The sequence below is a fragment of the Lucilia cuprina genome, chromosome 4, assembly GCF_022045245.1.
Source record: "Lucilia cuprina isolate Lc7/37 chromosome 4, ASM2204524v1, whole genome shotgun sequence".
Taxonomy (NCBI): Eukaryota; Metazoa; Arthropoda; class Insecta; order Diptera; family Calliphoridae; genus Lucilia; species Lucilia cuprina.
Window position 1 is genome coordinate 88,237,814 of NC_060952.1, and position 27,500 is coordinate 88,265,313.

At 29.9% G+C, this 27,500-nt stretch overlaps 5 protein-coding genes and 1 pseudogene across 7 annotated transcripts in view; 5 read left to right on the forward strand and 1 right to left on the reverse strand.

The window, feature by feature from the left end:
- Positions 1 to 2,361, forward strand: part of LOC111676899 (protein unc-45 homolog B) — a 4,936-nt gene extending 2,575 nt beyond the window's left edge. For both annotated transcript variants that reach the window (XM_023437908.2, XM_023437907.2), the window contains exon 3: positions 677 to 2,361. In XM_023437908.2, the coding sequence (XP_023293676.2) occupies positions 677 to 2,232 (1,556 nt within the window). In that variant the 3' untranslated portion in view covers positions 2,233 to 2,361. The remainder of the gene's footprint in view (positions 1 to 676) is intronic.
- Positions 2,362 to 4,811: 2,450 nt separating this feature from the next.
- Positions 4,812 to 21,537, reverse strand: LOC111676916. Of its 2 annotated transcripts, none has more exons than XM_046949021.1 (4): positions 21,413 to 21,537; positions 7,220 to 7,494; positions 5,140 to 5,831; positions 4,812 to 5,079 (listed from the first exon to the last, which is right to left on the reverse strand). In XM_046949021.1, exons 2-4 carry the CDS (start codon positions 7,477 to 7,479, stop codon positions 4,883 to 4,885), a joined length of 1,149 nt encoding a protein of 382 aa, XP_046804977.1. In that variant the 5' UTR covers positions 7,480 to 7,494; positions 21,413 to 21,537; the 3' UTR covers positions 4,812 to 4,882. The 2 variants fall into 2 exon arrangements, with proteins under 2 accessions (XP_046804977.1, XP_023293694.2); XM_023437926.2 differs by lacking the exon at positions 21,413 to 21,537 and adding an exon at positions 7,559 to 7,733.
- Positions 8,144 to 11,309, forward strand: LOC111676912. The gene is made up of 4 exons (XM_023437922.2): positions 8,144 to 8,442; positions 8,506 to 8,780; positions 10,311 to 11,017; positions 11,083 to 11,309. Exons 1-4 carry the CDS (start codon positions 8,341 to 8,343, stop codon positions 11,277 to 11,279), a joined length of 1,281 nt encoding a protein of 426 aa, XP_023293690.2. The 5' UTR covers positions 8,144 to 8,340; the 3' UTR covers positions 11,280 to 11,309.
- LOC124419449 lies at positions 16,622 to 18,136 on the forward strand. The gene is made up of 4 exons (XM_046949022.1): positions 16,622 to 16,762; positions 16,824 to 17,095; positions 17,153 to 17,844; positions 17,906 to 18,136. Exons 1-4 carry the CDS (start codon positions 16,661 to 16,663, stop codon positions 18,100 to 18,102), a joined length of 1,263 nt encoding a protein of 420 aa, XP_046804978.1. The 5' UTR covers positions 16,622 to 16,660; the 3' UTR covers positions 18,103 to 18,136.
- On the forward strand, positions 20,107 to 21,676 carry LOC111676918 (annotated as a pseudogene).
- Positions 21,677 to 26,397: 4,721 nt separating this feature from the next.
- The window catches only part of LOC111676913, a 1,833-nt gene continuing 730 nt past the window's right edge, over positions 26,398 to 27,500 (forward strand). The window contains exons 1-3 of the mRNA XM_023437923.2: positions 26,398 to 26,549; positions 26,614 to 26,888; positions 27,143 to 27,500. The exon at positions 27,143 to 27,500 is cut by the window's right edge and continues 334 nt beyond it. Coding sequence (XP_023293691.2) covers positions 26,448 to 26,549; positions 26,614 to 26,888; positions 27,143 to 27,500 — 735 coding nt within the window. The 5' untranslated portion in view covers positions 26,398 to 26,447. The remainder of the gene's footprint in view (positions 26,550 to 26,613; positions 26,889 to 27,142) is intronic.

The window sequence follows — 27,500 nt, forward strand, 5'->3', positions numbered from 1 at the left end:
AGTTCTAGTTCAGTTCTAGTTCAGTTCTAGTTCAGTTCTAGTTCAGTTCTAGTTCAGTTCTAGTTCATTTCTAGTTCAGTTCTAGTTCAGTTCTAGTTCAGTTCTGTTTCAGTTCTGTTTCAGTTCTAATTCAGTTCTAGTTCAGTTCTAGTTCAGTTCTAGTTCAGTTCTAGTTCAGTTCTAGTTCTGTTCTAGTTCTGTTCTAGTTCTGTTCTAGTTCTGTTCTAGTTCAGTTCTAGTTCAGTTCAGTTCTATTTCAATTCTAGTTCAGTTCTAGTTCAGTTCTACCTCAGTACTAGTTCAGTTATAGTTCAGTTCTAATTCTAGTCAAATCCTAGTTCAGTTCTACCTCAGTACTAGTTCAGTTATAGTTCAGTTCTAATTCTAGTCAAATCCTAGTTCACTTTTGGCTCACCTCATGTGTAGTTGTAATTCATTCCCAATATTTGCCATTTTCCAATAATTTTTATTAATATATTCTGATTCCAAATAATCAATTAACATTAATTTGGTATCTGAAAATTATTATCTACATTTCAATTTGTAAATCCTTTTAATTTTTCTTTAACTAAGATAACAATTTACAATTGAAACAAATTCATATTCATGAGTATGTATGTGTTATTGCAAATTGATTAATTTTCTTTTTCGTTTATACTATTATAAATCATTGCAGGTATTCTACAAATGATTTTAGCCATGGCTACCACTGATGATGTGCTACAGCAAAAGGTTGCTTGTGAATGTATTTATGCAGCCTCCTCGAAGAAAGATAAAGCTAAAGCTTTATGTGCCGGTGGCGTTGATATTCTCAAGAAACTCTATCATTCAAAGGATGATGGTATACGTGTACGTGCTCTAGTGGGTCTTTGTAAATTGGGCAGTTATGGTGGTCAAGATGCAGCGATAAGACCATTTGCTGATGGTGCCACTTTAAAATTAGCCGAAGCCTGTCGCCGTTTCTTAATTAAGCCAGGTAAAGATAAAGACATACGCAAATGGGCAGCCGATGGTTTGGCCTATCTAACATTGGATGCTGAGGTGAAAGAGAAATTAATTGATGATAAAGCAGCCATACATGCGCTCATTGATTTGGCGCGCACCGGTGATCAATCATGTTTGTATGGTGTAGTAACAACATTTGTTAATTTATGCAATGCCTATGAGAAACAAGAAATAGTACCCGAAATGGTAGAATTAGCCAAATTTGCAAAGGTTCATATACCCGAAGAACATGAATTGGATGATCCAGATTTTGTGCAGAAACGTATAGTGGTGTTGGTTAATGAGGGCATTACAACTGCTTTGGTGGCTTTATCGAAGACGGAAAGTGATAATTCTAAGGAATTAATAGCCAGAGTTTTAAATGCCGTCTGCAGTTTGCAGGAGTTGAGAGGCAAGGTGGTGCAAGATGGTGGTGTTAAGTGTCTTTTGAAATTAGCTTTAGAGGGCACTGATAAGGGTAAACGTCATGCTTGCCAGGCATTGGCACGTATTGGTATTACCATTAATCCCGAAGTGGCCTTTGCAGGACAAAGAAGTCTTGATGTTATAAGACCTTTACTAAATTTATTGGCTCAAGAATGCACTGCTTTGGAAAACTTTGAATCGCTTATGGCCTTAACTAACCTGGCAGCCATGAATGAAAATGTACGTCAGCGCATTATCAAAGAACAGGGTATTTCCAAAATCGAATTCTATCTAATGGAAGATCATTTACTTTTAACACGTGCCTCTGCACAATGTTTGTGCAATATGATTATGTCCGAGGATGTAGTTAAAATGTTTGAGGGTGAAAATGATCGTGTCAAATTTTTGGCTCTACTCTGTGAAGAAGAAGATGAGGATACGGCTAAAGCCTGTGCTGGTGCCTTGGCTATGTTAACATCAGTTTCGAAAAAATGTTGTGGCAAAATCTTTGATGTTCAATCTTGGCTAGAAATTTTACATGTTTTAATAGCCAATCCCAGTCCCGAAGTACAACATCGTGGTGTTGTTGTTATATTGAATTTAATTAACTCTTGTGAAGAATATGCCAAACGTTTGTTTGAAACGGATATTATGGAATTGTTAAGTGGTCTATCGCAATTACCCGATGATACACGTGCTAAAGCCAGAGAAGTGGCCTTGCAGTGTCTTAAAGCTGCCGAAAATTATAAACTTATAGCCAAATCGGATGATGCTGTAGCCACCACAGAAACTGCTACAATTGAAGAGATTAAAGAAGAATGATTTATTCTTTTAACGTTTATTTATTCTTTTTAACGAATTTTATAAATTTATGAAAAGTTTTTTTTTATGCAATTCATTTTTAAAATATTTATTTTTACTAACATTGTTTTCATAAAAAAGTTTATTTTTGTATCCTCTTAAAAAAGAAAAAAAGAATTTTTCGTTTTACGAAAAATCTTCACTTATTTTTTTTTCAAATATTCATTTAATTTATGATGTACTTAATAATGAAAAGTATTTTTTATGTGTGTGTTTTTTTTATAAATAAAATAAATTATTAAAAAATTTTAAAATTTTTACTATATTTGTTAAACGTTAAATTTTTCTTGTTATAGATTAGAACGTAGACTAATACAGAGACTTGTTCGATAGACCAGTGGCTTAAATACTATAGATATTAGGCTAATCAATAGAATAGATAACAGCCTAGTCCCTAGACTAGTCAAAAATCTACTCCATATATTAGTCAATAAAATAGTCCAGTCGTAATTCAGGTGTGATTCAAAGAACAACTCTTGCCTCACCGCCATTATTTCTTATAAAAGATCCGGCTTTTGTTTGTTGCCAAGTATTTGACAGAATTGCGTTTCACTCTTACCAATTGGGTGTATTCCTCCGTATAATATCAAAAGAAAAAAAACTAGATAAGTTATCAGTCTAGTCCAAAGACTACTCAATAAACGAGACCATAGTCTTGTCCAGAGATAAGTCAATAGACTATTCCATAGTGTATTCAATTGACTAGTCCGTAGACTAGTTAATAAACTAATCTATAGATATGACAATAGACTAGTCCATAGTCACATCAACAGACTAGTTAATATACTAATCTATAGACAAGTCAATAGACTAGTCCATAAAATATTCTATAGATTAGTTAATAAACTATCCAGAGGACTAGTTAATATACTAGCCTACAGATTAGTTAATAGATTAGTCAGTAGACTAGTAAATACACAAGTCAATATACTTGTTTATAATATAACAAATCCAATAGACTAGTCTATAGACAAGTCAGTAGACTAGTCAATAGATTAGTCAACAAACTAGTGCATAGGCTAGTTAATAGACTAAACGATGGACAAGTCCAAAGATTAATCATTAAATAGTGCACAGATATGTTAATAGGCTAGTCCATTGACAAATCAATATAGTAGTTAATATAATAATCAAAAGATCAGTCCATAGACTAGCTAATAGAACAGTCCGTAGACTAGTCAATACACTAATATATAGATTAGACAATAGACTAGTCCATAATGTATTCAATAGACCAGTCCAATGTGTGGTGTGTTTAGAATAGACCCTAAACTCCAATAGTTAGTAAACTAGTCAATTGGTAAGTTAAGACTCGTCAATAAATTCGCTATTACAATTTAGGCGAACTTTAACCGATGATTGTGTTTTTCAGGGGGTTTCTTAGTCCTCAGTTAAACTAGGCTTAAATCAGAATAAATTTAAGCGGACTTTAACCGATGATTGTGTTTTTCAGTTTAAGATTTAAGTTCAGTTAACTTTGTAAGATCGGGTTTCTTACTCATCAGTTAAACTAGGCTTAACTTGCTGTTAGATTAAACTCAGAACAAATTTAGGCGGACTTTAACCGATAATTGTGTTTTTCAGTTTTAGATTTAAGCTCAGTTAACTTTGTTAGTATTGCCAAGTTTTCACTCAAAAACATAAACAATGAACAGCTGTTTTTTGCAAACAATACTTTTGTAAAATGGAAAATTTTGGAAAAATGTTAAATAAACATTTAAAACAATAACAAATAAAACAAAACAAATCAGAAAATTGCAATTTACTTAAAATATTAAGTATTTGTTGTTTCGAAATCATTGTTTTATTGTTTTTGTTAATTGTGTTTTCTTACTTATAACTTAAGTTTAATTGGTCAATAACACTCAGTTAAACTAAGATAATAAGTAACGTTATTGTTTACTGAAAAACACAAAACATATATTAAACCAGGTTTAACCAAAGAATGAAGATTATCTTTATCAGAAAAACCCGCCCTAAGTAACTTTACTAATTACTGAAAAAACTCAAAACATATATTAAACCAGGTTTAACCAAAGAATGAAGATTATCTTTATCAGTAAAACCTGCCCTTAGTTTTACAACTAGTTTTAGAACGCTTGATTATAGCCTGTACTCGTTCTACTTTGGCTTTCAGACCAATGATTTTGAAATCATGGATGATGATATCACTTTTGTAACTAGTTATGAGTCTGTCATCGATACTCATTCTTTGAAATGGTTTTAAAACTAGCCCCCTTATTTATAAACAGCAATTTATTTTATAAAAGGTTTATAAAACAAAATTCCCATACGAAATTTGATTTATAAATCGTTTATAAAATAAAAGTTTGTTTATGAATATGGGGGTAGTTCTTTAATCAATTATATTTGTTCGAATTTGTCAAGCTCAGAATTAGTTTTAAGGAAATTTTAGAGAACGTATACGAAGAATGGTTGCCAAAAATAATGGCGACATCATTTGTCCCAAGATCTATTTGCACTCGTTCTAAAACTAGTTGTTTTTAGAACCAGTTCTGAAATTTTTTCCTGGAAAAAGTTATTATATTGTAAAAATTTATTAATTATTAATTAATAAATAAATTAAATTTATAAATTACTTAAGCAAAATTTAATCTAAATATCCCTCTCTTAACAAAATTGGCAACAAATTGCGAATATCATCAATGAATTTGGGTTCACGATACATCATGGTTATTAAATCGGGATTGGTAAACAATTTAGCCGAATCGGTGTCTTTCAAATCCTCCAGAGGTTTAGACAAATAGCCAACAACCATAGGTAAAATAGTAGACATTATAAAGAGAGCTATAATAAAAAGTTTTAATAATAAAAGTTAGAATAATCTGTAGAAACAAAAAAACTTACTAAAATGTCTATATTTAATGCTGGACATTTGAAATTCCGAAAACAAAGGCATTTCACCTTGGTAGTTAATTTTTTTCAAAATATTCGTAAATTCCACAAAATAATAGTACATTAACTCATTGCGTTTCAAACGCAAATCCGAGTCCAATATCATGAATTGTGAATATAACATATCAATATTTGCCGGGGCAAAGCAGCTAAATTGAAAATCCACCATTACTAAATCTTCCAAATGGGTTTTCTTATTGAATTTAAACATAAGATTTTTCATATGAAAATCACCATGATTTAAAACGAATATATCTCCACGTCCATTATTGAGCTTATAAGCATCATATAGTTCTTTACAGGCTTCTTTTATTTTGGGTTTCATTGTTTTAACCTTTTCAAAGTAGGGTTCAAATTCTTCATGACATGACAGTAAATCAATGAAATTATTAAGACCGTTTGTTAAAAATTCATCGATCATTTGACTGCCCATAGTAAAGGCTCCACTGCGATGTTGTGTAACGATTTTATGATCTTCACTTTTACCCAACATATAACTAACGGCATGTAATTTGGCGATCTTACGATAAACTGCCTTAACTTCATCCTCGTTAAGATAACGACCGCGTACCATATTATAACCCGATTCACAAAGATCTTCTAATATGATAACCTTATAGGGTTCCAAAGAATGATATATAATTCTGAAATGTTATTAAAATAGAATTTATTAATACAAATTTTAAATAAGGATTTTGAAATTAATAAGATTAAGGGCGAGTTTTTCTGATAAATATAATCTTCATTCTTTGGTTAAACTTGGTTTAAAATATTTTTCATGTTTTTATCAGTTATCAGTAAAGTTACCTATTATCTTAATTTAACTGAGTGTAATTGGCCAATTAAACTCAAGTTATAAGTGAGAAAACACTATTAACAAAAACAATAAAACAATGATTTCGGAAGAACAAAAACATAATATTTTAAGTAAATTGCAATTTTCTGATTTGTTTTGTTTTATTTATTATTGTTTTAAATGTTTATTTTATATTTTTCCAAAATTTTCCATTTTACAAAAGTATTGTTTGCAAAAAACAGCTGTTCTTTGTTTATGTTTTTGAGTGAAAAGTTGGCAATACTAACAAAGTTAACTGAGCTTAGATCTAAAACTGAAAACAAGATCATCGGTTATATTCCGCCTAAATTAGTTCCAAGTTTAATCTAATAGCAAGTTAAGCCTAGTTTAACTGAGGAGTAAGAAACCCGCTCTAAGGACGATTTTTTTACTACTCAGTTAAACTAGGCTTAACTTGCTGTTAGATTAAACTCGAAACAAATTTAGGCGGACTTTAACCGATGATTGCGTGTTTAAGGGCGGGTTTCTTATTACTCAGTTAAACTAGGATTAACTTGCTATTAGATTAAACTTGGAACTAAGATTGAACTTGGAACAAATTTAGGCGGACTTTAACCGAAGATTGTGTTTTTCAGTTATGGATTTAAGTTCAGTTAACTTTGTTAGTATTGCCAAGTTTTCACTCAAACTCACATAAACAATGAACAGCTGTTTTTTGCAAATAATACTTTTGTAAAATTAAAAAATTTTAAATAAACATTTAAAACAATAATTATTAAAACAAAACAAATCAGAAAATTGCAATTTACTTAAAATATTATGTTTTTATTCTTCCGAAATCATTGTTTTATTGTTTTTGTTAATTGTGTTTTCTCACTTATAACTTGTTTTTAATTGGCTAATAACACTCAGTTAAACTAAGATAATAAGTAACGTTACTGTTTACTGAAAAACACAAAACATATATTAAACCAGGTTTAACCAAAGAATAAAGATTATCTTTATCAGAAAAACTCGCCCTAAGTCACGTTACTCTTTACCGAAAAACACAAAACATATATTAAACTAGGTTTAAACAAAGAATGTAGATTATCTTTATCTGAAAACCCGCCCTAAAAAAGTTATTTATTTCAATAAAATCTCAATTAGTTTCAGATTCAGATAAACTATTTCGCTTTTATCATTTAGGCGAGAGACAAAAAGCTCTGTTTTCTCTTGTTTTCACAATAAACTTACTCTGCTGATAATTTCGTTGGTTCTCCACAATCAGCTAAAATTTTCTCAATTTTTGGCAAAGTTTTTGTATACATGGCAATTTCGGTCTCAAATGCCTGTGAGTCCTTTAACATATCACGTTTGTGTCCCTCTTCTAAGGGCATTGTTTTAATAATTAAGGATTTTTCCAAAATACTACCGGTTTTATCAAATTTATAGGATACTTTGCATCTAAACATAATACTGGCATAATGATCACCCTTCATGCTCGCTGGACTCATGTCATATTTAATGACCTAAGAGAATTTCAATTCAATAAAAAAAATAAATATTTTTATTCCGAAATTAATATTTAATTACCTCCAAAAATTCATTGTTTTCATATTGAACCAAAACTTTTTCTAGAAAATCTTGATTAATCCAGGAAGGAGCCGATAGTTCATCGTCATTATAAAGACTCATTTTGTTGAAATGGAATATATATAGGAAATTTCTCAACCGTTTAGTTTCAATTCAAAATAATAACAAATTTCCGTTTGGAATTTATAAGACCTTTTTATAATTTTTTTGAAAATATCATATTAAATAAGAAAATTTTATATAGATTTGCCAATTGTATAGATAAGATTAATTCGATTTTGAAGAGAAATAGTATTTGTCAAAAAAGAGGGGACAGAGGGAAAAGCTTTTTTTGCTATATAACTTATATTTTCAGCTATAGTTATCTGAAACTAGGGCTCTGAGATACAGATTTAACAGTTAATAATTTTAAAAAAGATATGGTCAAAAGACCTCCAATATGAATTGATTTAAAAAAAAGCTTTTTACTACCTGATGAAATAGTTGTAAAAGGTTTGTATATATATAAAGACTCGTGCCAAATGATCTGTAGTATATTTATATGCATAAATTTCTAACAATCATTTTCACAATCTTATCGGGAATTTTAACGAAGTACCCTAATCTAAACAAGTTTATTTTAGTTATACAAACAATTAATAGTTCTCTTTACTAGTTTCTACAAAACATTTCGCTCACCGATATAAATTGAACTATACACTTTTCATATAATCGCATTAACGATTTGCATTTCAAACTTAAAGTTAGACAGCAAAACAAGAAAAGCGCACCACAACGGAACTATGAGTATATATAACGATGACGAATTGGTAGCTCCTTCATGGATCAATAAAGAATTTTTACAAAAAGTTTTATCCGAATACGAACACGATGAAGATATTGAGGTAAAGAAACTAAAAAAAGTTTTTTTATTTTACTAAAATTAATTTTATATATATTTTTTATAGATCGTGGAATTTGATATGAGTCCTGCTAGTTTAAAGGGCGATCATTATGCTAGTATTATGTTTCGTTGCAAAGTAACGTATAGATTTTGCAAGACATCGAGTGTTATGAAAAGATCAATGATTATAAAAACTTTGCCCGTCGAGGAGAGTATAAAGCGGGAAATGTTAATGCAATCTAGAATATTTGAGACCGAAATTGATATGTATAGCAGAACTCTGCCGAGAATAGAGAAAATTTTAGCCGATTGTGGAGAGCCAACCAGATTAGCAGCAGAGTAAGTTAAGAGGAAATGAAGAAAATTTCAACAAATTTCCAAAAAAAATAAATTTAAAGAAATTTTCTATAGAAAATTTTGAACAGCAAAAATTTCCACAAATTTTTCAAAAAAGAAAATTTCGAAAAATTTTCTTTTGTAAAAAATTTACAAAAAAATGTTTATAAAAGAAAATTTTCTATAGAAGAAAATTTTCACAAATTTACCTATAAAAGAAAAATTCCAACAAACTTTCTATAAAAGGAAATTTACACGAATTTTCCATAGAAGAAAATTAACACAAATTTTCCAAAGAAGAAAATTTTTACAAATGTTCTTTAGATAAACATTTTTCCAAATTTTTTATAAAAGAAAATTAAAAAAAAAAAACATTTTCTAAAGACAAATTTTCTATAGATGAGAATTTTCAACAAAAAAAAAAAAAAACATTTTCTAAGGACAAATTTTCTATAGATGAGAATTTCCAACAAATTTTCTATAGAAAAAAATTATCTACAAATGGTCTATAAGAGAAAATTTCAACAAACGGTCTATAAGAGAAAATTTCAACAAATGTTCTATAAGAGAAAATTTCAACAAATGTTCTATAAGAGAAAATTTCAAAAAATTTTCTATAAGAAAAAATTTCAAAAAATTTTCTATAAGAGAAAATTTCAAAAAATTTTCTATAAGAGAAAATTTCAAAAAATTTTCTATAAAAGAAAATTTCAACAAATTATCTATAAGAGAAAATTTCAACAAATTTTCTATAAGAGAAAATTTCAACAAATTTTCTGTAAGAGAAAATTTCAACAAATTTTCTGTAAGAGAAAATTTCAACAAATTTTCTATAAGAGAAAATTTCAACAAATTTTCTATAAGAGAAAATTTCAACAAATTTTCTATAAGAGAAAATTTCAACAAATTTTCTATAAGAGAAAATTTCCACAAATTTTCTATAAGAGAAAATTTCCACAAATTTTCTATAAAAGAAAATTTCCACAAATTTTCTATAAAAGAAAATTTCCACAAATTTTCTATAAAAGAAAATTTCCACAAATTTTCTATAAAAGAAAATTTTCACAAATTTTCTATAAAAGAAAATTTCTACAAATTTTCTATAAAAGAAAATTTCCACAAATTTCCTATAAAAAAAAATTTCCACAAATTTTCTATAAAAAAAAATTTCCACAAATTTTCTATAAAAGAAAATTTCCACAAATTTTCTATAAAAGAAAATTTCCACAAATTTTCTATAAAAGAAAATTTCCACAAATTTTCTATAAAAGAAAATTTCCACAAATTTTCTATAAAAGAAAATTTAACAAATTTTCTATAAAAAAAAATTTAACAAATTTTCTACAAGAGAAAATTTATCAAATTTTCTATAAGAGAAATTTCCACAAATTTTCTATAAGAGAAATTTAACAAATTTTCTATAAGAGAAATTTAACAAATTTTCTATAAAAGAAAATGTTTACAAAGAAAATTTAGACAAAATTAAGATTAAGAAAATTGTACAAGAAAATTAAATTTTCAAATATATTTCAGAATCATTTATCACTCTCTGGAACCGCATAAAGTCATTATACTCGAAGATCTGTGTGAAGCTGGTTATGATACTGTACGCGGTCGTTACCTCAACGAGGATGAAATCAAAGCTGTTTATCGTAAGATCGCCAAATTGCATGCAGTCAGCTATATGTTGGGTCACAGTGAAGACGTACGCGATCGCGAAGAAGTCACAAAATATCAAGACGGTATATTTAGTACATCAATGGTTATGGAAAATGATTTAATGGCTAATGGTATAAAGTTTTTCCTTGATATGTTATCGAAACATGAGGAATTTAAAGTTTACTATGAAAAAGTTAAAGCTATGCTGCCGAAATTGGCCAAAACTTGTAAAGATTTATATAAGGCATATACAAATAATAATAGCCCTGATAATGGCGATATATTCGTTTTGAATCATGGTGATTTTCATATGAAAAATCTAATGTTTAAGTTTAGCAAGAAAAATCATATGGAAGATATAATAATGGTGGACTATCAGATTAGTTGTTATGCTCCCTCAAATATTGATATTATCTATTCGCAATATATGATGTTGAGTTTGGAATTACGTTTGAAACGTCACGAACTTAGTCAGTATTATTTTGAAGAATTCTTAAAAATTTTAAAGAAAATCGGTTATAGCGGAGAAATGCCTTTATATTCGAATTTCCAAATATCGGGTCTTAAATATCGCCATTTTGGTAAGTTGAAATATATTCAGAGTTTGATTTTGTAATAATTTTTTGTATTAATTTTAATATTTTAGCGATTTTCCTTTTATCCACCTTTTTGCCAATGGTTGTGGGCCTTTTGGGCAAATCCATGGATGAGTTGAAGGACACTGATACAAAAGAAATTTTCGAAAATCCTAATGCAATGTCAATGGTTTATCATACGCCAGATTTTATAAATGAAATACGTCAATTTATGCCAATTTTATTAAGTGAAGGTTATTTAGATTAAGTTTTGTTTTAATAAAATTATTTAATATTATTTTTATACCCTCCACCACCATCAGTGGTGATAGAGGGTATATATAACTTTGTCATTCCGTGTGTAACACCAAGAAATATTCATCTGAGACCCAACAAAGTATATATATTCTGGGTCCTTATCAAATTCTGAGTCGATCTAGCTATGTCCGTCTGTCCGTCTGTCCGTCTGTCCGTCTGTCTGTGTAAAACACGCTCACGATAAAACGAAGCAATAGAAGTTAACCAAATTCACCCAAAATATTCTTTGTTTTCCTAAGTTGTTTGGTATTGAAAATGGGCAAAATCGGTTCACATCCGGAAAAGTTATGAATCAAAATTTGAAACAACCTCGAAAAAAATAAGCATTTTTTACACATTCTGATGTAATTTTCTCGAAAACTATGCAAGATAATTCCATAAAAATCGGCATACATTCGTTTCCACACAAGAGCTTAATCTCTGTGTAAAATCGCCAGAATCGGTCCACAATTTCATATACCTCCCATACAAAAGTACAAATTCCCGGAAATTTGGTTTTTTGTTAATAACTTCCGTCGTAATGTCGATATCTTCATAAAATTTTAGAAATTAAAATTTTATGACAATAGAATTTATTCAGAGGAAAAATTTTTTAGATGGGTCCATAATTGGTCATAGCTCCCATACAAGGTCCCCTCCCGAAAATCACTTAAACGCGCATATCTCATTACTAAATTAAGATATCGATATAAAATTTGGTACAAGTATTGCCCTTATATACAGAAATATTACAATGAAAGCTTTTTTGGATCGGTCCACAATTGGTCATAGCTCCCATACAAGGTCCCCTCCCGAAAATCAGTTAAACCCGCATAACTCATTACTAAATTAAGATATCGTTACAAAATTTGGTACAAGTATTGCTTTTATACATAGAAATATTTCAGTGAAAGATTTTTTGGATCGGTTCATATTTGGTCAAAGCTCCCACACAAGGTCCCCTCCCGAAAATCACTTAAACACGCTTAACTCATTCTAAATTAAGATATCGATATAAATTTTGGTACAAGTATTGCTTTTATATACAGAAATATTACAATGAAAGTTTTTTGGATCGGTCCATAATTGGTCATAGCTCCCATACAAGGTCCCCTCCCGAAAATCAGTTAAACCCGCATAACTCATTACCAAATTAAGATATCGATATAAAGTTTGGTCCAAATATTTATCTTATATACAGGAATATTACAATGAAAGCTTTTTTTGAATCGGTCCATAATTGGTCATAGCTCCCATACAAGGTCCCCTCCCGAAAATAACTAAAACGCACATAACTCATTTCTTAATTAAGGTATCCATATAAAATTTGGTACAAGTTTTGCTCTTATATACAGAAATAAAACCATGAAAGTTTATTTGGATTGGCCATAGCTCCCATACAAGGTCCCCTCCCGAAAATCAGTTAAACTCGCATAACTCATTAGTAAATCAAGATATCGATATAAAATTTGGTACTAGTATTGCTTTTATATACAGAAATATTACAATGAAAGATTTTTTGGATCTGTCCATATTTGGTCATAGCTCCCATACAAGGTCCACTCCCGAAAACCACCTAAACGCACATAATTCATTACTAAATTAAGATATCCATATAAAATTTGTTGCAAGCATTGTTCTCACATAAACGAATAAGTACTACCACGAAATATTTTTCCGATCGGTCCATAATTGGTCATAGCTCCCATATTAGTTCCCCTTATGAAAAACACTTAAACACGTACAAATCATTACTTAAATAAGATATCCATATACAATTTGGTACAAGTATTGATCATATACAAAAAATATTACTAAGAAATTTTTTCCATCGGTCTATAACTGGTCATACAAGGTCTTCTCCCGAAAATAACTAAAACGCACACAACTCATTACTAAATTAAAATATCCATATAAAGTTTGGCACAAGTGTTGTTCATATACAAAGAAATAATATTATGAAATGTTTTTCTGATCGGTCCATAATTGATCATAGCTCCCACACAAGGTCCCTCTTAGAAAAACACACATACATATTTGGTCATAGCTCTCATACTAGGTCCAGAAAATCACTTAGATTCACAATATTTATTACCAAGTAATGATATAGATACAGAATTCTGAATCTTTGTCTTTATGTACATAATTGGACATAGCTCCCATACAAAGTTCTTTTACGAAAATCTCTTAAACGCACATTACTTATTACCAAATTAAGCTATTGATACATAATTTGGCAAAAATATTAGTTTTGTATACTTATATTTCTCCTATATTAGGTCCTGCCCCTAAAAGCGCTTTAACCGTATTTAAAGAGCATTATCAATTTGTGTTGATCAAAATTTTGTGTAGAACATAATTATATATGTATTTGTATTTTGAAAATCTTTAAATCTTTCACACATATACATACATGCAAATTTCTAAATTTATAATGTTCAATAAATCTTGGAATTTTAATAAATTTAACTTTTGGTAAATAACATAAAAGTAGCTGGTGGAGGGTATCTAAGATTCGGCACAGCCGAATATAGCACTCTAACTTGTTTTAATTATTTTAAATTTATACGATAATTAAAGGTTTCAGACAGATGTTTATTTTAAACGAGAGTTATTAGATTTCGAGACAAAACAGAGAATATTTATGCTCAAGCTAAAGGACATAGCTATATTGTCTTAGAATTTTATGAAATCTATAGTCTACTCTTTAGACTAGACTATAAACTAAATTTTGAACTATACTTTACTATAGTCTATAGAATAGGCTAAAGACTAGACTATAGACTAGACTATAGACTAGACAATACACTAGACTATAGACTATACAATAGACTGGACTAAAGACTAGACTATAGACTAGACTATAGACTAGACTATAGACTAGACTATAGACTAGACTATAGACTAGACTATAGACTAGAATAGTAGACTATAGACTAGACTATAGACTAGACTATAGACTAGACTATAGACTAGACTATAGACTAGACTATAGACTAGACTATAGACTAGACTATAGACTAGACTAGACTATAGACTAGACTATAGACTAGACTAGACTATAGACTAGACTATAGACTAGACTAGACTATAGACTAGACTATAGACTAGACTATAGACTAGACTATAGACTAGACTATAGACTAGACTATAGACTAGACTATAGACTAGACTATAGACTAGACTATAGACTAGACTATAGACTAGACTATAGACTAGACTATAGACTAGACTATAGACTAGACTATAGACTAGACTATAGACTAGACTATAGACTAGACTATAGACTAGACTATAGACTAGACTATAGACTAGACTATAGACTAGACTATAGACTAGACTATATAGACTAGACTATAGACTAGACTATAGACTAGACTATAGACTAGACTATAGACTAGACTATAGACTAGACTATAGACTAGACTATAGACTAGACTATAGACTAGACTATAGACTAGACTATAGACTAGACTATAGACTAGACTATAGACTAGACTATAGACTAGACTATAGACTAGACTATAGACTAGACTATAGACTAGACTATAGACTAGACTATAGACTAGACTATAGACTAGACTATAGACTAGACTATAGACTAGACTATAGACTAGACTATAGACTAGACTATAGACTAGACTATAGACTAGACTATAGACTAGACTATAGACTAGACTATAGACTAGACTATAGACTAGACTATAGACTAGACTATAGACTAGACTATAGACTAGACTATAGACTAGACTATAGACTAGACTATAGACTAGACTATAGACTAGACTATAGACTAGACTATAGACTAGACTATAGACTAGACTATAGACTAGACTATAGACTAGACTATAGACTAGACTATAGACTAGACTATAGACTAGACTATAGACTAGACTATAGACTAGACTATAGACTAGACTATAGACTAGACTATAGACTAGACTATAGACTAGACTATAGACTAGACTATAGACTAGACTATAGACTAGACTATAGACTAGACTATAGACTAGACTATAGACTAGACTATAGACTAGACTATAGACTAGACTATAGACTAGACTATAGACTAGACTATAGACTAGACTATAGACTAGACTATAGACTAGACTATAGACTAGACTATAGACTAGACTATAGACTAGACTATAGACTAGACTATAGACTAGACTATAGACTAGACTATAGACTAGACTATAGACTAGACTATAGACTAGACTATAGACTAGACTATAGACTAGACTATAGACTAGACTATAGACTAGACTATAGACTAGACTATAGACTAGACTATAGACTAGACTATAGACTAGACTATAGACTAGACTATAGACTAGACTATAGACTAGACTATAGACTAGACTATAGACTAGACTATAGATTAGACTAGACTATAGACTAGACTATAGACTAGACTATAGACTAGACTATAGACTAGACTATAGACTAGACTATAGACTAGACTATAGACTAGACTATAGACTAGACTATAGACTAGACTATAGACTAGACTATAGACTAGACTATAGACTAGACTATAGACTAGACTATAGACTAGACTATAGATTAGACTAGACTATAGACTAGACTATAGACTAGACTATAGACTAGACTATAGACTAGACTATAGACTAGACTATAGACTAGACTATAGACTAGACTATAGACTAGACTTTAGACTAGACTGTAGACTAGACTATAGACTAGACTATAGACTAGACTATAGACTCGACTATAGACTCGACTATAGACTAGACTATAGACTAGTCTATAGTCTAGACTACAGACTAAACTCTTGTGCCAAATTTCATTGAATTATCTCCAAAATTGCGACCTGTAGTTTGATTACAAGGTTTACAAGCCCTATTTGGTGGTTAAGTTGTACGGGATATAGGTGAAATAATAAAAAAATAATAAAAATGTTTCTGAGCCGATTGGTATACATTAAGGTGGTTATAGGACCGATATTATTGTGCGTTACAAACATCAGCGCAAAGCTAATTTATCCTATCCACTAGAGTGATGTAGGGTATAAAAATGTATCGAAAATGTCGTAGGGCTACTGTGGTATTTTGTCGATATCAAAAAGTAGTAAAGTACAGTACAATTCTCTTACGACTTGATTCTCTCAAATATAAATATATTAAGTACTTATACACTTAGTTATTCTATTACGTAGTAAATAAATAACAACAAACAAATTCATTATTATTGAGCAAAAATTATCTTATACTTTTAACGATCAGTGGCTACAGTATAAAAGCAGTAATAAAGCTTTAAAATTTTTCTATAAGTCACATTATACTCAAACTAAAAGTGCTACGGAAACTAATAGAAAACTTAATCGAAATTATGAGCATTTACAATGAAGATGAACTAGTACCACCCACTTGGATAAATCAAGAATTTATACAAAAGATTTTGAATCAATGCGAAAAGGTTGAAACTGTTAAGGTGGGTTATTTAAAAATTTTTCAAAGAATATATAATATATTAGATTAATTTTCAATTTTAGTTAATTAATTTTGACATAAGCCCTGCTACTCTAAAGGGTGATCATTATGGCAGCATTATGTTTAGATGTAAAGTGACGTATGATCTTAAATCCGAGGGCCTAAAGAAAAGATCATTTGTTATTAAAACTATACCAGAAGTGGATTGTATGAAACGTGATTTGTTGGAAAAATGTGGAATATTCGAAACTGAAATCTCTATGTATAGTGTAACTTTGCCAAAAATAGAGAACATTTTAAAGGAAATCGGAGAACCCACTAAAATGGCGGCTCAGTAGGAATTTGTTGGAAATTGAATTAAAATCATAAATTTTTAGCTGTTTTTTTTCAGACTCGTATACCAGTCTTTAGAACCCAACCAAGTTATTGTTATGGAGGATCTTTGTGCGGCCGGTTATGAAACAGTACGTGGTCGAAATTTAACAGAGACTGAAATCAAAACGGTATTTTTAAAAATCGCTAAATTTCATGCAGTCACATATATGCTGGGCCAAGAAGACAACCATGAAATTGTTACCAAATACAATAAAGGTATTTTCAATAATTCCGCCGTTATGTCTATGGATTTTACACGTAATGGTATATGGAATTTCATACAAATGCTATCAGAACATCAGGAATTTGCTGTTTATTTGGAGAAGGTAAAACTAATGCAACCCGATATGATGAAAGTTTGCACGGATCTATATAATGCTTATAAATTGAATAAAGGCCAGGGAGATATATTCGTTTTAAATCATGGTGATCTACATATAAAAAATTTAATGTTTAAATTCAATGAGAACGGTGAATTGTTAGATGCCATATTTGTGGACTATCAAATGAATTGTTTTGCACCCTCCACAATTGATACCATATATTCACAGTACACTATGTTAAGTGCGGAATTACGTTTGAGAAAGAACGAATTTATGCATTATTATTTTACCGAATTTATACGAGTTTTAAAGCGTTTAAACTATCAAGGTGAATTGCCCAAGTATTCAGATTTTCAAATTGCCGGCTATAGATATAGACATTTTGGTAAGTTTGTAATTTTTATTAAAATATTTATTTAAATTAAATTTTTTTAATATGATTCTAGCTGTATTTTTAATGTCCACATTTCTTCCTATGTTTGCTGGTATAATAACTGCAAAAGCGGAGGATTTGAAGGATATGGACAGTTCTAAGTTTTTAGAAAACACCGATAATTTAAATATGGTCTATAAGAATCCGGGCTTTATAGATGATATGCAAAACTATTTACCTCAAATGTTAAAGGATGGTTATTTAGATTAGGTTTGTTTTAAATAAAGAATCATAAGTTATAGGAAAAAAAATCAATTTTGTTATAGTTTATGGATGTGAAACTGTTTTTAGACTTATTATCTGTTTGTTAAAATGTTTAAATGACATTAAAGTTATAGAATGGAATGGAATAGTCAATATTTTGTTGACTAGGCCATGAACTAGTCTAGGTTAGTCCATTTATTAGCTCATTTACCACTTTATTGGTTACTAGTCAACAGAATAGTAAATAGACTAACCAATCTATGAACTAATAACTTTATTAGTCTACAGCCTGGTCAGTAGACTAGTACAACTGACCTGGCTGTGGACCTATATATACACTTTCTTATTGACTAATCTATGATATTTTTTATGAACACGTCTATGGACTTATATATGTACGTCTAATGACCGGTCTATTTATGAATTAGTCTATTGGCCAGTCTATGAACAAGTCTATAGACTTGAGTATAAACTATGTTCTAATCTATTGACCAGTCTATAAACTATAAAATATATTGCCTATAAACTATATTCTAGTCTATTGATCAGTCTATGGACAAGTCCATTGAGTAGTCTATGTACTAGTCTGTAGATTAGTTTAGGGATTTGTATATTGTTTATGGACAACGGGGCATGTGTCCCATTGATGAAAGATCCCATTTTGATGTATTGTAATCCGGGGGTATAGAGGTTCTACCATTGCCTCTAGTCTGCCGGGACTATAAACTGGTGATGTCACTTCACTTCTCGGCTTGATTTGTCATGGGTCTAATCAGAAAACCACACAATCTGGTATTACGGTTGGTTAGTTGCCCGGGGGACTTTGTCCTGGGTTGGTCAGTTGGTTAAGATTCCTTCAGGATCCATGGTGGGGGCTGTTGTTTAAACCCAAATACGATGGAAGAGTTAGTGGCTGTTAAAGGACTGAAAAGGTAAAGTCAATATATCGGTATAAGTTGATGATGCCGAAGACAACAAATACCCCACAGAAGAATGACTGTGGGACTAAGCGTTAGAAATGAGTTGGAGTTAAGGATGAATGTAGAGGTGTGCGGGCCTCATTCCACCCTTGTACTTAAATGAATATGTCGTAGGTTTTCTCTTATGAGTACGTCGGATAAATGAGAAGAGTGCTAGGTTGAATGATAATGGATGAAAGGTATCATAAACAAGTAACACCATTAAATGTTCTTTTCTTGTCTAGATTAAACTCTGTTCATACCAGAATTACCACAGAGTGTCCCTGTTAGTAAGAAGAAAGTTTCGGCTTATTTGACGGATTCGTATTTCGGTCTACCGGTTACGTCTCTCTGAGCTGAGGCTGACATAACAGAGGCCATTCCCATCTGCGTTGTTGTAAACGGAAGTGATGTTATGTGATGTTTACATCTTGAAGCAAAGTACTTGAGCAAAGTGCTTGTACATGGACCGGACCATTCATTTACATAAATTGCGTGTAAAATACACAAGGCGGCAGTGGTGAATTGTTTGTTATATTCACTCAGTGGTTGTAAAAGTAGGTATAGTAGAGATAGGGCTATGCGCCAGATACTCAAGTAAAGCACTTCGACTTAAATGTTAAATTATTAACTATAGGACTATTTTATGGATTTGTTTATGAACTAGTCTTTAGTCTATGACCTACCTTTTAACTAGTCTACTAACTATTATAGTGACTAGTGCATGGGCTAGTTAAGTGACTAATATATACACTAGTCTATTGGTTAGGCTATATAGTATTCTATTGACATGTTCATAGACTAGGAAATAAGTAGCGCGTAGATTGACTGTTATATAGACAAGCCCATTGACAAATGTAGTCAAAAAGCTTTTTTGCCACTCACTCTTAAAAAAAAGCTTTTACAAGTTTATCTTCTGAGTACTCGAATGGTGAGTATTCTTGATAAATCGGTTGCTTATTATTGTGTAAATCTTGCACTGCCGCTCTTTTCTTTAACAACAAAAAATAAAAATCAATTGAACAAATTCTCGATAAGTTTAGAGGTTCAGTTACACTTCAACTAAACGGTTAACAAAATTTTAAAAATTATAAACAAAGTTATGAGTATCTATAATGAAGATGAACTAGTGCCACCCTCTTGGATAAATCAAGAATTTCTACAAAAAGTTTTAAAACAATGCGAAAATAATGAAAATTTAGAGGTGAGTTTTGGTTTCACTAAATTTGTGTGCAAAACAGATTAATTTAATTTCTATTTTTTTTAATATAAAATTGCAGATAATCAATTTTGATTTAAGTCCTGCCACATTAAAGGGTGATCATTATGGCAGTATTATGTTCAGATGTAAGACAACGTATAATCTTGATATCAAGGGTATAAGGCAACGATCGTTTGTGATTAAAACCATACCGGAGGAGAAATGTTCAAAGCGTGATATGTTGAGAGAATCTGGAGCATTTGAAACAGAAATATCGATGTATAGTGAAACTCTACCAAAAATAGAGAAAATTTTACAGGAAATCGGAGAACCCACTAAAATGGCGGCACAGTAAGTAAATATACATAAGTAATATATGTAAGTAATTCCTATTCATACATTTCCTTTTATTTCAGACTCATTTATCATTCTCTGGAACCGCATCAAGTTATTATCATGGATGATCTTTGTGAGATCGGTTATGATACCATACGCGGTCGTCATTTAACTGAGAACGAGATTAAAATGGTCTATTCTAAATTAGCTAAATTTCATGCTGTCTTACATCTCTTAAGTTTAGGAGATAATCATGAAATTGTAACAAAATATGAAAAAGGCTTCTTTAGTAATTCAGCTATAATGTCTTTGGATTTCATACGTAATGGTATATGGAATTTTATGCAAATGCTAAGAGAATATCAGGAATTTTCAGCTTATTTGGAAAAGGTAAAACAAATGCAACCCCATATGATGAAAAGTTGCATGAATCTATATAATGCCTATAAATTAAATAAAGGCCAAGGTGATATATTCGTTTTGAATCACGGTGATTTTCATAATAAAAATTTAATGTTTAAATTTGATCAACAAAATCAGCCCGAAGATGTTATATTTGTGGATTATCAACTGAATTGTTTTGCTCCCTCCACAGTTGATACCATATAAGTACTCACAGTATACTATGTTAAGTCCCGAGTTACGTTTGAGAAGAAACGAATTTTTTCAGTATTATTTTACGGAATTTATAAGAGTTTTGAAATGTTTGAAATATCATAAGGAATTGCCTAGGTATTCAGATTTTCAAATTGCTACTTATAAATATAGACATTTTGGTAAGTTAGTCGTTTTGTAATTAATGAAGTATGTACTTATTTACCTTAATTTTCTTTTCAAAGCTTTACTTTTAATGTCCACTTTTGTGCCCTTGTTTGGTGATGCTATAACGGCTGAGGAATTGAAAGACTTTGACAGCTCTAATTTTTTTGAAAATGCTGATGCCATACGTTTGGCCTATAAAAATCCCGGATTTTTAAATGATATGCGCAATTATTTACCTGAAATGTTAAGGGATGGCTATTTAGATTAGTTTGTTGGAAATAAAGAATAATTTTTAAAATATTGTTTGTGGAACTACTGGACCTCCAGAAATATTTTTCAGAAGTAAGTATTTCCATTTTGTTCCAATATTTCTGCTAGTAAAGTTTATGTTGGGTTATTCAGTTGGTTAGATAGTTAGTTAGTTAGAGAATTAGTTAGTTAGTTAGTTAGTTACATAGCTAGTAAGTTAGATAGTTAGTTAGTTAGTTAGTTATAGATAGATAGATAGATAGATAGATAGATAGATAGATAGATAGATAGATAGATATATAGATAGATAGATAGATAGATAGATAGATAGGTAGATAGATAGATAGATAGATAGATAGATAGATGGATAGATAGATAGATAGGTAGATAGATAGATAGATAGATAGATAGATAGATAGATAGATAGATAGATAGATAGATAGATAGATTGATAGATAGATAGATGGATAGATAGATAGATAGATAGATAGATAGATAGATAGATGGATAGATGGATAGATGGATAGATAGATAGATAGATAGATAGATAGATAGATAGATAGATAGATAGATAGATAAATAGATAGATAGATAGATAGATAGATAGATAGATAGATAGATAGATAGATAGATAGATAAATAAATAGATAGATAGATAGATAGATAGATAGATAGATAGATAGATGGATAGATAGATAGATAGATAGATAGATATATAGATAAATATATAGATAGGTAGATAGATAGATATATATAGATAGATAGATACTTAGTTTGTTACTAAGTTAGTTAGTTAGGATGCATACTACATCAAATCGGAAGAAATACACTTAGGCCACAATCGGGCCTGTTGAGCGCTTCTTATCATGAAAAAAGTCAGTTAGTTAGTTAGTTAATTAATTAGTTCCTTCTCCACTATATCGGTGCAATTATTACGGCACTAAATTATCTAACGTAAACACTTATAAATGCTTCGATTTATTCCTTCGTCATCCAACCACTACAAAAAGTTTCTGATACCGTTTGGAGAGATAAATTTTTCATAACAATTTGTTTAAAAGCTTTTTTGCTTAAAATGCAATTATTAATTGTACATTACATTTATAAACGAATTCGTTTTAAAAAACAATAGAATACAAAAGAGAAATTTAACACCCCCCCCCCCCAAAAAAAAAAAAATTAAATTTTTCATACAAAATATAAAAATGAGGAAAAGGGAAATAAATGAAAAAAGTTAATCCCCCCTCCAAACATTCGAACTGGATCCACCTGTTTATGAGTTATTACTCTGTTTACTAGTCTATGAATTAATATATTGATCAGTTTATTGACTATTCCTTTGAACAGCCTATTAACAAATCTATTGCCTAATTAGTTGACTAGCCTACACAGAAAAAATTATCGGTAGTTTATTTTCAATTAATATGTTTTAATTTTCATTATTTTTTTTTAAACAAATTTTTATTTGTTTTAATTATCTCGTTTTTTGAAACTGTTTAAAATTAAAGTGTAAAATTTTGATTAAATTTTTAATTAATTCAATTAATTTTTCAATTGTTTGAAAAAATTTTCTGGCCTTCTTTTCTATTTTAGATTTGTTTTTAAAATTTTATTTTGAATTTTTATGCTAGCAATATTTATAATTTTTAAATAGTCAATAAAATTTTAGGCATATAATATTCAAGTTTATTGACAATTTATGAAACACTTTATATGTTAAATTGTGACAATAAAGTGATAATTTTTGTAAATGCTGAACGCATTGTTAAAGGTCTAGTATTCCTTCAACGTTGTGTGTAATCGATTAATAATTTGATTGTTTTAATAACCTTCTTAATTGATTTTTAAATAATTCACTATCAAACAGTTTAATTTATTTGATTAATAAATTAATAAAAAAATCAATTTTATATTTATTAAATATTTAATTTGTACAATTAATGAATTAATCAATGTTAAAATTATTGACAGTAATTGTTCTGATTAATTTGTTATTTGGAAAGAATATATATATTTTTATTTTTTATAAATTGGTAATTGATATTATCATTTTGGTTAAGGGTGCAAAATTTGCTTGATACAATTATTTTGATAATTAAAAGTCATTTTCAGTTTTTTTCTGTGTATGTATCAGTAATTGACTAGTATAAATATATATACTAATCTTTTTAACAAATCTATTCTTTTGTCAATTCACTAGTCTTAGGAATAGAATATTAGTTCTTGATAAGTCAATTAACTATACTGTGGATTAGTTGACCTGTTTATTGGCTAGTCTATCGTAGTAGAAGTAGTCTTTGGGATGTCTAGACATTCTTTTGACTAGTATATTGAATGGTATAAGGAATACAGTATTGAATCAGTCTATTGACCAGCTTATTACTGTCGACTATTTTCATATCTATTGACTATTTTGTGAACTATTCGGTTGAAAAGATTTCTCTTAAGTTTAGTCTATTAGACAAGTTTATTGAGAAGTCTATAGATTAACTTAGAGACTATTGTGTGAATTTATTTAAAGGTTCGACTGTGGACTAGTCTATAGACTTGTAGATTATTTTTTATTAAAATATCGATTTAATGGGACGAGAGTATTTTTACTTAGAACTTTATTTCAAAACTATTCTATTTAAAAGATTATTTAACAAAAATCTGATTTTAACATGTTTCGAAATTTGGTCGAGTCTCATAAAATATAACAGCGAGATTGTAGGATCTAATAAACGAATCTTTTATTTACTATTGAGCATTTCTCATTTGGGCTCTATTGTGTTTTCATTACACAGATGTACTGATGGACGGTTATATCTAAATTGTTTGTGAATCTTATAGGGATCCAGAGAAGGTATAATTTGTTGATCTATGATCAATATTACGTTGTATTACACTGTTAATGACAAATCTAAATACCCATATTTATACCTTACACCACTTTAGTGGGGAGGGTATATTGAGTTTGTGATGATGTTTGTAACGCTCTGAAAGTATACCAATCGGCTCAGAATCATTTTCTGAGTCAATTTAGCAATGTCCCTCCGTAAGTCTGTCCGTTCATGTAAAAATTTTAATTAAACTACAAGTCGCAATTTCGAAGATATTTCAATATAATTTGGTACATGATCTTCTATCCAGGGACGAAGCCTACTGAAAATGGTTAAGATCCATTATTTCACCTAGACCCTATACAACTGAACCCCCCAAAAGCTGCAAAACGAAGTTCCATACTAGCATTGCTGACCCTCAAGAACTTTATAATTATAGGGCCTCATCCTAGCCCCTATAAAAATCCCCCTTCAAAATTTCACTTAAATGTCAACAATTTTATTCAATAAAATAAATGGCTTAAATAAGTATATCTGAGGCAAGGTACAATTTAGGGTTCTATAGTTGAAACGAAAAGTCGACTTTTCGACTTTTTGCATTTAGTTAAAAGTCGACTTTTCAACTTTTTGTATTTTATGAAAAGTCGATTTTTGACTATTTTCGACTTTCCGACTTTTTTCGACTATTTTCGACCATTTTTGACTTTTTCCGATTTTCTTTCGATTTTTAAATATTTTCGACTGATTATTTTTGTCTTTTTTTTTTAGACTATTTTAGACTTTTTCCGACTTTTCGACAATTTTCGATTTTTTGACTGTTTTTGACTTTTTCCCGACTTTTCGTCTTTTTTTTTTGATTTTTCGACTTTTTCTGACTATTTTCGATTTTTTGACTATTTTTGAATTTTTCCCACTTTTCGACTATTTTCGACTTTTTCTGACTTTTTTCGACTTTTTCTGACTTTTTTCGATTTTTCGACTTTCCGACTTTCATTTCCAAAGTCGAATTTTCGACTTTTTAAAGTTAGTTAAAAGTCGACTTTTAGACTTTTAGTATTTTGTAAATGTCGACTTTTTCGACTATTTTCGACTAATTTTGACTATTTTCGACTTTCCGACTTTTTTCGACTATTTTTGACTTTTTCCGACTTTTTGACTATTGACCTTTTCCGATTTTTTTCGATCTTCAAATATTTTCGACTGTTTGACTATTTTTGTCTTTTTTTCGACTTTTCGACTTTTCGACTATTTTAGACTATTTTCGACTTTTTCCGACTTTTCGTCTTTTTTCGACTTTTTCTGGCTATTTTCGATTTTTTGACTATTTTTGACTTTTTCGACTTTTAGACTATTTTCGACTTATTTCGCCTTTTTTTGGACTTTTCGACTATTTTCGACTTTTTCTGACTTTTCGACTTTTTTCGATTTTTCGACTTTTAGACTTTCATTTTAAAAGTCGACATTTCGACCTTTTTCACAGACGATAGTCGAGTTATCGACCTTTTTGGAACAAAATAGTCCACTTCGACTTTTCGAAAAAAGTCGATTGTTCGATTATTCGAAAGTCGATTTATAGAACCCTAGTACAATGCAACTTAAATGCTTTATTATGAAAACTACATCACATTTTATTCTTGCAACAGGTGTATGGTTATATGTTCGGCTTCGCCCGACTATAATTTTCTACTTGTTTTTGATAGTACTTAGGTGAATCTTAAATACTGCTCTTATTGCGAATAATTACAATATCAAAAAGCTTTAGAGCTTTTTCTCTCTTACATTTGAAGGCATACAATTAGAAGGTATATTTTGTTTTTTAATATTCACCTGATAAGAATTATCAAAGCTAATATAACATGAATTCTTGTAATAATCAAATTATTGCAATTTAAAAGCTTTATTGAAAATTAGCTTAATATTGAGAGAAAGTTGTATAAAAACTTTAGCTAAAATAAAATTGGCGTTTAAAGGCAAAAAACAATTCAAAGTAAACGGTGGTATTGACAAAGCTAATCCCTTAAAATGAGTATTTACAATAAAGATGAACTAGTACCTCCCTCCTGGATAGATCAAGTATTTTTTGAAAAAGTTCTAAAACAATATGAAAATAATAATGATATTAGAGTAAGTAATAGAATTTTTATTCAAATATTTGTAAAGTAATTGTTAACAATTCATTTTATTTTAGATAACAAATATAGCCATAAGTCCGGCTAGTATGAAAGGAGATCATTATGCCAGTATTATGTTTAGATGTAAAGTAACATATTGCAGGGATAATTCGGGAAATGTTAAGGAAAAATCGTTGATTTTAAAAACTTTACCCATAGAAGATGGTCCGAAACGTGATATGTTAAAAGAATCAAATTTATTTGAAACTGAAATTAATATGTATACTGAAGCTTTGCCAAAGATAGAGAAAATTTTAGCAGATTGTGGAGAGCCCACTAAATTGGCGGCAGAGTAAGTAGACAAGTAATATGAAGTGTTTATGTTTAATTTCATAAGTTATAGAAATATTTATGTGAATGGCTGTGAGCTTTAAGCTTTACAATTATAAACTTTTAAATTAGATTGAGGTAGATCAGTAAAAGTGTTGTTTATACATTTTGACATCTAACATCTTATTTAAATCTTCAAAGATCTATATATGTTTATTTTTCTACATTTTGAAAGCATAATAAGAACTTACTTTACACTGTTTCCATTTTATTCAGAATCATCTACTACTCTCTCAAACCGCATAAAGTAATCATTTTCGAAGATCTCTGCGAACATGGTTATGATGCATTACGTAATCGTTATCTAGAAGAAGATGAAATCAAAATGATTTATCGTAAAATTGCAAAATTGCATGGAGTCAGCTATATGTTGGGTCGTACGGCGGAACATGAATGTGTAACTAAATACGAAGAAGGTATTTTTTGCAATTCCACTATAATGGCCATGGATATAATGTCGAGAGGCATAAAGAATTTCATAGATTTACTAAGACAACACAAAGAATTTGAAATATATTTGGAAAAGATCAATGAAATGGAACCGGAAATAAATCAAAACTGCAAAGATCTCTAT

Bases quoted from the DNA above. Each gene is read 5' to 3' on its own strand.
- LOC111676916 (XM_023437926.2), bottom strand. From the start codon at position 7,660: ATGAGTCTTTATAATGACGATGAACTATCGGCTCCTTCCTGGATTAAT. The intron at 5,832-7,219 runs GTAAGTTTATTG...ATAACATTTCAG, and splicing joins CCAACGAAATTATCAGCAGA to AATTATATATCATTCTTTGG. The intron at 5,080-5,139 runs GTAAGTTTTTTT...TTTTTATTATAG, and splicing joins CATTAAATATAGACATTTTA to CTCTCTTTATAATGTCTACT.
- LOC111676912 (XM_023437922.2), top strand. From the start codon at position 8,341: ATGAGTATATATAACGATGACGAATTGGTAGCTCCTTCATGGATCAAT. The intron at 8,443-8,505 runs GTAAAGAAACTA...TATTTTTTATAG, and splicing joins AACACGATGAAGATATTGAG to ATCGTGGAATTTGATATGAG. The intron at 11,018-11,082 runs GTAAGTTGAAAT...TTAATATTTTAG, and splicing joins TCTTAAATATCGCCATTTTG to CGATTTTCCTTTTATCCACC.
- LOC124419449 (XM_046949022.1), top strand. From the start codon at position 16,661: ATGAGCATTTACAATGAAGATGAACTAGTACCACCCACTTGGATAAAT. The intron at 16,763-16,823 runs GTGGGTTATTTA...TTTCAATTTTAG, and splicing joins AAAAGGTTGAAACTGTTAAG to TTAATTAATTTTGACATAAG. The intron at 17,096-17,152 runs GTAGGAATTTGT...GTTTTTTTTCAG, and splicing joins CCCACTAAAATGGCGGCTCA to ACTCGTATACCAGTCTTTAG.